General features: G+C 52.7%; 1 protein-coding gene across 14 annotated transcripts; it reads left to right on the forward strand.

Moving 5' to 3' along the window:
* Nucleotides 1–1723: 1723 nt before the first annotated feature.
* On the forward strand, nt 1724–9610 carry PIGO (phosphatidylinositol glycan anchor biosynthesis class O). 14 transcript variants are annotated; one of them, XM_063650185.1, is made up of 13 exons: nt 1772–1817; nt 2392–2489; nt 2802–3313; nt 3955–4098; nt 4290–4413; nt 4734–4893; nt 5105–5284; nt 5547–5771; nt 7020–7071; nt 7639–7845; nt 8031–8245; nt 8850–8920; nt 9079–9610. In XM_063650185.1, the coding sequence occupies exons 3-13, from the start codon at nt 2803–2805 to the stop codon at nt 9206–9208; spliced, it is 2019 nt and encodes a 672-aa protein (XP_063506255.1). In that variant the 5' UTR covers nt 1772–1817; nt 2392–2489; nt 2802; the 3' UTR covers nt 9209–9610. The 14 variants fall into 14 exon arrangements, with proteins under 14 accessions (XP_054358666.1, XP_054358659.1, XP_063506249.1 ...); XM_054502691.2 differs by lacking the exon at nt 2392–2489 and having other exon boundaries at nt 1724–1817; XM_063650178.1 differs by having other exon boundaries at nt 1803–1817; nt 5547–7071.

Below are 9610 nucleotides of genomic sequence, written 5' to 3' on the forward strand. Positions count from 1 at the left end.
GACCCCATCTTTACAAAAAAGAAAAAAAGAACAGTAATCACATTAATGTTTTCGTCAGAGCTGTCTTGCTGCAATGTGGAGAAGGGATAGTAGGGAGAGATAGGAGGCTGGGAGGACAGTGAGAAGGCTGCCTCAGTGATCCTGGAGAAGGGATGAGGCCTGAACTGAGATAAGGGGCTATGGGGATGAAGGTGGAAGAATAACTAAACTTTTTTTTTAATTAACATATTCCTTTATTCGTTTGGTCAGTTTGTGAACCTCAAATATATGCTAGGTGCTGAGGATATCATAATGAAGAAAACAAAATTCCCTGACCTCAATGAGCTCACATTCTACTCGGAGCGGACAAGCCATAAATACGTGTAGAATTTCAGATGCTGATAAGTTGTGCTATGGAAGAAATTAAGGAAGTGAGAGGGGAAATTTTTCCAGGGGGTGTGGTGGTAGGAGGTGCTGTACTAGTAAAGTAGGTGATTCCAGGAAGCCTTGCTGATGTTACAGTTGAGCTTCAATATGAAGGTGATGGAGATCCATTTCAGCATCAGGAACTGAAGCTGACAGAGGAGATGGCAAATGCAAAGGTCCTGAGGCAGAACTGCTGTGGATGGAACAGAGTTAGGGAAGCAAAGAAGTGGCAGCTAGATGAATCAGAAGGGGAAGAGGCAGATAGTGTGCAGGGCCATGTAGAGCCAATGCAAGAACTTTTACTATGAGATGAGAAACCAGTGGACAGGTTTTGTTTCTTTTTGAGACAGAGTCTCGCTCTGTCGCCTAGGCTGGAGTGCAGTAGCACGATCTCAGCTCACTGTAGCCTCTGCCTCCTGGCTTCAAGCAATTCTCCAGTCTCAGCCTCCTCAGTAGCTGGGACTACAGGTACACATCACCACGCCTGGCTAAATTTTGTAATTTTTAGTAGAGTTGGGGTTTCACCATGTTGGCCAGGCCGGTCTCCAATTCCTGACTTCAAATGATTCTCCAGCCTCAGCCTCCCAAAGTGCTGGGCTTACGGGTGTGAGTCATCATGACTGGCTTTTTAAAAATTTTTTTTATTTTTTGTTTATTTTTATTTTTGAGGAGTCTTGCTCTGTCGCCCAGGCTGGAGTGCAGTGGTGCAATCTCGGCTCACTGCAACCTCCACCTCCCGGGGTCGAGTGATTCTCCTGCCTCAGCCTCCCAGGTATCTGGGATCACAGGCGCCCGCCACCACTCCCGGGTAACTTTTGTATTTTCAGTAGAGACGGCGTTTCGTCATATTGGCCGGGCTGGTCTTGAACTCCTGACCTTAGGTGATTCACCTGCCTTGACCTCCCAAAGTGCTGGGATTACAGGTGTGAGCCACTGGGCCCAGCCTCCCCTCCTCCACTCCGAAGGATTATTTGCTCAATTATTCAGTCGTAAGATTCAGTTACAGGCTTTGAGAGGAGGAGTAATGAAATCTCAGTTGGACTCAGCTAAGCAAAAAGGGGAAAATAAGTATTATCTCCATTTTACAGATGAGGTAAATAATGACAATATGTGCGGCCAAGCTAGGATCCAAGTCAAGTTTGACTCCAGCAGCCGTGCTCTTAGTCGTAACCATGAATGGACAGTGGTTCCCTGAACTCTTCCTCCAGCTTGGTCCCCTGTCCCCAATTTTCAATTACTAAATATCCCATCAAACTGGGGCCAGCCCCACGCTCCCAGCCAAACTTCCACCGAGGTGCCGGCAGATGGCGATGGAGCCACCGGCGGGCCGCTCTGTCTGGCGCGCGCATCTCTGTGCTGCCAGGTCGCAGGCGCCGCCGCCGCCGCCGCCGCACTTCCGGGTGCCATTGCAGGTGAGCCAGGGTCTCCCGAGAACCTCACCGCCCGGTATTCCCTTCACCCTGAAGTAAGGGTGTCTCCCTCTTCCCCTCAGCTCCCAAACAAGGTGCTCAGTACCGCTGCTACGGTGCCCAGCGGGAGGCTGGGTAGCTACCGGAGGAGGCAGAGCCGGTCGCACGCCTGGGTCCCAGCGAGGCCCAGTCGACTCTCGACCCGCGCCCCAGCCTCCTTGCGTGGCGAAGGTCGTGCCTCAGGTCTCCTGGCGAACCTGGCCGCCCGGAAGCGGAGCGTGACTCCTCCCCTTCGTCCCCTCGGTGCCCGCCAGGCGGCGCCGTCGGCTGGGCCCGGATTCCCCTGCGGCTTCGATCCCTTTCCACTGGGTATTGAGATTGGCGAGGGGAGAGGCGCAGAAACGGCCTGTAAGAGAGCCTGACCACCAATTGGAATAAGTTTCCCTCGTGACTGTGTTTTTTCAGCATTAGCATTTCTTGCCTGTACATGTGAACGTTGTGCTCTACCCCTCGAAGATCCTGATTCAGTAGATCTGGGGTGGGGCCTCATGGAACGGCGTCTCCCTCTGTTGTCCAGGCTGGAGCGCAGTGGTGCAATCTCGGCTCCCTGCAACCTCCGCCTCCCCGATTCAAGCGATTCTCCTGCGTCAGCCTCCCCAGTAGCTGAGACTACAGGTGCCCGCCACCCATTTTTGTGTTTTTAGTAGGGACGGGGTTTCACCATGTTGGCCAAGCTAGTGTTGAACTCCTCACCTCAGGTGATCCGCCCGCCTCGGCCTCCCAAAGTGCTGGGATTACAGGCGTGAGCTACCACGCCCAGCCTGGAAATAGAAGGAGAGTAATGTTGCGAGGGGTTGGCTGTGGGATGGTTTATCTCCAGGAAGGTTTCCGGGAGGAAGTGATTCTAGCTGGGCTTGTGTTCAGGGACCAGAATATCCACTGGTTCTTTGCCCCACAGTAATGAATTTACTTCCCCACCCCTATCAGGATGCAGAAAGCCTCAGTGTTGCTCTTCCTGGCCTGGGTCTGCTTCCTCTTCTACGCTGGCATTGCCCTCTTCACCAGTGGCTTCCTGCTCACCCGTTTGGAGCTCACCAACCATAGCAGCTGCCAAGAGCCCCCAGGCCCTGGGTCCCTGCCATGGGGGAGCCAAGGAAAACCTGGGGCCTGCTGGATGGCTTCCCGATTTTCGCGGGTTGTGTTGGTGCTGATAGATGCTCTGCGATTTGACTTCGCCCAGCCCCAGCACTCCCACGTGCCTGGAGAGCCTCCTGTCTCCCTACCCTTCCTGGGCAAACTAAGCTCCTTGCAGAGGATCCTGGAGATTCAGCCCCACCATGCCCGGCTCTACCGATCTCAGGTTGACCCTCCTACCACTACCATGCAGCGCCTCAAGGCCCTCACCACTGGCTCACTGCCTACCTTTATTGATGCTGGTAGTAACTTCGCCAGCCACGCCATAGTGGAAGACAATCTCATTAAGCAGCTCACCAGTGCAGGTCAGTGTGGGCCACTTTGAAGGCCAGAAGTACCTTGGCAAATTTCTTCAAAATTTGAAGTCAGGGAGTCAGACCTTTGGGTGCCCAGATGCACACTTGACTATGGTGTTGGGGGACAGAGGAGAAGAAAGAGGCCAGGGCCCTGCTGGTAGGGAGCTCAGTTTGGGGGACAGAGGAGAAGGGATCTGGGCTTTGTTCCTATGAAGCTTCTAATCTGAATGGAGTGTAAGTTTTATTCTTGGAGACCTCTCAGTAAAAGGGAGAAGAGAAGAGGAGAAGATGTGGATCTTGGCTTGCAAGTGTGGAGAAGAAAGCAGAGAAATACAGGCCCTGTTCATTCATTGACTTGGAAGAAGCAGGATACACCCAGGAAAAACAACTCAGTAGAGATACCCAGAGACAGAACTAGGAGAGCATGTTGTAGGAAGGATAAGTGTGAGGTCTGGGTGGAGTATGGTTATCAGGGAAAGCTTCCTGGTGGAAAATGTTAGGCCCTGAAGGATAAGGATTGCTGTATGGAATTGCTGTACTTCAGGTTGCATGGTTGGGACTTCTGATGGGTCTTTAAAGGGCCTCTTTTCCTCTTTTCTCCTAACCCTGACGTTTGCTCAGGCTCTGACGTCTCTTTCACGTCCCTGCAGGAAGGCGTGTAGTCTTCATGGGAGATGATACCTGGAAAGACCTTTTCCCTGGTGCTTTCTCCAAAGCTTTCTTCTTCCCATCCTTCAATGTCAGAGACCTAGACACAGTGGACAATGGCATCCTGGAACACCTCTACCCCACCAGTGAGCATGGGGCCAGAGCACTTAGTTCTAAGAGTGGGAGCTGGGGAGAACTGCTTTAGTCCACAAATTCTGAGCCACCCATGGGTATAACAGCCTGGGCTTGTATCCCTGGACATAGAGGAGTGTCAAAGCCTGGCTGGGGTTGAGGAGTGGGTCTTAGTCTTCTGTGCTCAGTGTTCTCCCCTTCACAGTGGACAGTGGTGAATGGGACGTGCTGATTGCTCACTTCCTGGGTGTGGACCACTGTGGCCACAAGCATGGCCCTCACCACCCTGAAATGGCCAAGAAACTTAGCCAGATGGACCAGGTGATCCAGTGAGTGTGGGGTATTGGCTGGGGGAGTGGGTTTGTGTCTGAGAATCTCGAAGAAGCTCTTATCTTAGAGCTTCTTTCCTGGCTGAATTCTGTCTTCTCTAGGCCTTCTGCTGAAGCTAGAGGCTCCATCCATCTTGATTAACTCAATGTGTAGCTTTGGGCATCAGGATCATGGCCGAAGACACGTCTCTTTGCCAAAGGTCTAGGCCTTACTAATGGAGTTATAGCTGGGGATGAATAGGCCCCTGGAGAAAAATCTTTTTTCTTTTTGAGAAAAATATTTATTCGTTTCTACTCCTGACACATTTCTTGGCCCCCAGGGGACTTGTGGAGCGTCTGGAGAATGACACACTGCTGGTAGTGGCTGGGGACCATGGGATGACCACAAATGGAGACCATGGAGGGGACAGTGAGCTGGAGGTCTCAGCTGCTCTCTTTCTGTATAGCCCCACAGCACTCTTCCCCAGCACCCCACCAGAGGTGAGGCCTGGGATGTTCCTCATCTGTTCTCCCAGTAATCAGCCCATGTTACCATCACAGCATCCTCATGAATACCTCTATTTTAGGCCCCCAAATCCATGATCCTGGGTATCCCCCACTCTCATTTCTTACCTAGGCCCCTATGTCTGCCATCCCAAATATTGACTTCAGCTTTGTGATGAATCTATTGACCACTGTCATTTCCCTTTAGGAGCCAGAGGTGATTCCTCAAGTTAGCCTTGTGCCCACGCTGGCCCTGCTGCTGGGCCTGCCCATCCCATTTGGGAATATCGGGGAAGTGATGGCTGAGCTATTCTCAGGGGGTGAGGACTCCCAGCCCCACTCCTCTGCTTTAGCCCAAGCCTCAGCTCTCCATCTCAATGCTCAGCAGGTAGGTAAGCGGGCTGGGTTTCCAGGTGACAGAGCTAGAGTGGGCGTGAAAGAAGCATAATGAACCACTCTATTGTCCTTTGACTAGTCTTAGTCCCACCTTCCATACCTATCCCTCTTCCGTTATCCCTCCCTTCCCTGATCCCGGACAGAGTTTGGGTCCTTGACTTCCAGGTACCCCCTTTTGTAATACCTATTTTTGTCTCTGCCCCAATTTATGTCTCTGACCTGTTCCCCTTGGCCTCTGACCTTTTCTCTGCCAGGTGTCCCGATTTCTTCATACCTACTCAGCTGCTACTCGGGACCTTCAAGCTAAGGAGCTTCATCAGCTGCAGAACCTCTTCTCCAAGGCCTCTGCTGACTACCAGTGGCTTCTCCAGAGCCCCAGGGGGGCGGAGGCGACACTGCCGACTGTGATTGCTGAGCTGCAGCAGTTCCTGCGGGGAGCTCGGGCCATGTGCATCGAGTCTTGGGCTCGTTTCTCTCTGGTCCGCATGGCGGGGGGTACTGCTCTCTTGGCTGCTTCCTGCTTTATCTGCCTGCTGGCATCTCAGTGGGCAATATCCCCAGGCTTTCCATTTCGCCCTCTACTGATACCTGTGGCCTGGGGCCTGGTTGGCGCCATAGCTTATGCTGGACTCCTGGGAACTATTGAGCTGAAGCTAGATCTAGTGCTTCTAGGGGCTGTGGCTGCAGTGAGTTCATTCCTGCCTTTTCTGTGGAAAGCCTGGGCTGGCTGGGGGTCCAAGAGGCCCCTGGCAACCCTGTTTCCCATCCCTGGGCCCGTCCTGTTACTCCTGCTGTTTCGCTTGGCTGTGTTCTTCTCTGATAGTTTTGTTGTAGCTGAGGCCAGGGCCACCCCCTTCCTTTTGGGCTCATTCATCCTGCTCCTGGTTGTCCAGCTTCACTGGGAGGGCCAGCTGCTTCCACCTAAGCTGCTCACAATGCCCCGCCTTGGCACTTCAGCCACAACAAACCCCCCACGGCACAATGGTGCATATGCCCTGAGGCTTGGAATTGGGTTGCTTTTATGTACGAGGCTAGCTGGGCTTTTTCATCGTTGCCCTGAAGAGACACCTGTTTGCCAATCCTCTCCCTGGCTGAGTCCTCTGGCATCCATGGTGGGTGGTCGAGCCAAGAATTTGTGGTATGGAGCTTGTGTGGCGGCGCTGGTGGCCCTGTTAGCTGCTGTGCGCTTGTGGCTTCGCCGCTATGGTAATCTCAAGAGCCCTGAGCCACCCATGCTCTTTGTGCGCTGGGGACTGCCCCTAATGGCATTGGGTACTGCTGCCTACTGGGCATTGGCATCGGGGGCAGATGAGGCTCCCCCCCGTCTCCGGGTCCTGGTCTCTGGGGCATCCATGGTGCTGCCTCGGGCTGTAGCAGGGCTGGCTGCTTCAGGGCTCGCACTGCTGCTCTGGAAGCCTGTGACGGTGCTGGTGAAGGCTGGGGCAGGCGCTCCAAGGACCAGGACTGTCCTCACTCCCTTCTCAGGCCCCCCCACTTCTCAAGCTGACCTGGATTATGTGGTCCCTCAAATCTACCGACACATGCAGGAGGAGTTCCGGGGCCGGTTAGAGAGGGCCAAATCTCAGGGTCCCCTGACTGTGGCTGCTTATCAGTTGGGGAGTGTCTACTCAGCTGCTATGGTCACAGCCCTCACCCTGTTGGCCTTCCCACTTCTGCTGTTGCATGCGGAGCGCATCAGCCTTGTGTTCCTGCTTCTGTTTCTGCAGAGCTTCCTTCTCCTACATCTGCTTGCTGCTGGGATACCCATCACCACCCCTGGTAAATATCTCAGCTCTGATTCACATAAAGACAATAGTGATGTGAATTTGGCCCCTCTTGTTTTCAAGGAGGTGTTGCTCCTCATGTTCCTGAGCTTGACAGAGGGTCCCATGCTCCACACAACTAGGAAGGTCTTCTTGGTGTCCTCTCTCTTATCTGCCATAGCCAAGCAAATTGGTCCCTCCCATTGGGTCCCAGGGTTCATGGAGAGGGGAGACAAGGAGTCCTCTAAGACTCCTTGTGGAAATGCTGCATCCTCATGAGCACATTTCTTGATTTTCCAGTGATGGAAGTAGTAAATTGTGAATATATAATGGTACTGAGCTGTATGTGTTTGAGAGAAAGAAAGAGATTGGCCACAGCAGGATTCAAATAAGCCTGATGGCGCTTTTGTACCACAGAGAGAATTAGAATAACAGAATGTTGACTGTAAGGAGGTTGCGCTGATGGGCATGTGAGTGTGTATGAGAATTGATTCTGAAGTAGTAGGAGTATATGATTGTGGAGCAGTAGCCTATGGATTAGGGAATAAGAAGTGACTGTAAAGTGGCATATCTTTTCTTCCAGGTCCTTTTACTGTGCCATGGCAGGCAGTCTCGGCTTGGGCCCTCATGGCCACACAGACCTTCTACTCCACAGGCCACCAGCCTGTCTTTCCAGCCATCCATTGGCATGCAGCCTTCGTGGGATTCCCAGAGGGTCATGGCTCCCGTACTTGGCTGCCTGCTTTGCTAGTGGGAGCCAACACCTTTGCCTCCCACCTCCTCTTTGCAGGTACTCCCTCCTCCTTCACTTGCTTCCATTGTTTACTCTGGCTTTGTGGAAAGAAAGGAAACCCCTGGATTTGAATGGAGAGATGTGGGTTTGTTGGATCTTTGGCACCTCTTGGCCTAGGCTAATTGGAACCTGAGCTAGCCAGGGTGGCCTACTGATTCCAGCCATACCCTCTCCCGAGGCAGTAGGTTGCCCACTGCTCCTGCTCTGGCCTTTCCTGTGTGAGAGTCAAGGGCTGCGGAAGAGACAGCAGCCCCCAGGGAATGAAGCTGATTCCAGAGTCAGACCCGAGGAGGAAGAGGAGCCACTGATGGAGATGCGGCTCCGGGATGGGCCTCACCACTTCTATGCAGCACTGCTGCAGCTGGGCCTCAAGTACCTCTTTATCCTTGGTATTCAGGTGGGTGTAGGAGAGAGATCAGGGAGTTGGTGTTTTTTCTTCGTGTGTGCATCACTTTCTTTCAGACCTTCAAAACCGCGGGAGAGAGCCTTGACTGAAGTTCACATAAGTGAAGTGGTTGCCCAAGCCCAGTGGCCTCAAATGGCAGCTCTGAGACTTGAACCTGGGTCTCCTTAATCCTGGATCATTTCCCCTCTACAAGCTAGATCTGGACCCTGCTAGTTGCATTTGAGGATTACTCTATCAGTGGACAGACTGGAAAAACTGAGTTGATAGCCAGGATTTTCTTCCCAAACTGTGGTCATGGATCCTCTTCCTTTCCTCCAGAGGCAGATGTGGCACTGATATCTTCCTCCATCCTGGGGGCAGAGCCTGAGTGTTAGCATTGCAGATGGATAATGACTTGCCCCAAGTCACATAGTGAGTCTGCTTGGGGCAGGACAGGAAGTAGGTCTCCTAACTCCTAGCCCAGGACATGCAATATTTTTTCCACCGACATGCACTATTCTGCTTCCATTTTTTACAGGGGCCTATAGAAACTCTCCCTTTGCCCTGCTTCCTCCTCTCCTTCACAAGTAACGTGGCCCCTCCTCTCCTCCTCTAGATTCTGGCCTGTGCCTTGGCAGCCTCCATCCTTCGCAGGCATCTCATGGTCTGGAAAGTGTTTGCCCCTAAGTGAGTAGATTTGCTTGAGAAGTAGAGGTGGTGGGGAGGGAGAAACTTGGAACAAAGTATGAAGATCCTAAACATCCAGGATGGCCAAGGTTTTGCCTCTACAGGGAAAAGGCAGTAGACCTACTCTGTTCCCTGAGATTCTCCACCTTTCTTTGCAGGTTCATTTTTGAGGCGGTGGGCTTCGTTGTGAGCAGCGTGGGACTTCTCCTGGGCATAGCTTTGGTGATGAGAGTGGATGGTGCTGTGAGCTCCTGGTTCAGGCAGCTATTTCTGGCCCAGCAGAGGTAGCCTAGGCTGTGATTACTGGCACTTGGCTACAGAGAGTGCTGGAGAACAGTGTAGCCTGGCCGTACAGGTACTGGATGATCTGCAAGACAGGCTCAGCCCTACCTCTTACTACCATGCAGCCAGGGGCCGCTGGCTTCCAGGACTTCATCATTCTATAATTCAGGACCACAGTGCAGTAGGATCCCTAACTCCTGAGTTGGATGCATCTGAGGGACAAGGAGGGTGGTCTCCGAAGTGGAATAAAATAGGCCGGGCGTGGTGGCTTGCACCTATAATCCCAGCACTTTGGGAGGCAGAGGCGGGAGGATTGCTTGGTCCCGGGAGTTCAAGACCAGCCTGTGGAACGTAACAAGACCCCGTCTCTACTATTTAAAAAAAAGTGGAATAAAATGATAATATAAT

Source organism: Pongo pygmaeus, chromosome 13, assembly GCF_028885625.2.
Source record: "Pongo pygmaeus isolate AG05252 chromosome 13, NHGRI_mPonPyg2-v2.0_pri, whole genome shotgun sequence".
NCBI classification, from domain to species: domain Eukaryota; kingdom Metazoa; phylum Chordata; class Mammalia; order Primates; family Hominidae; genus Pongo; species Pongo pygmaeus.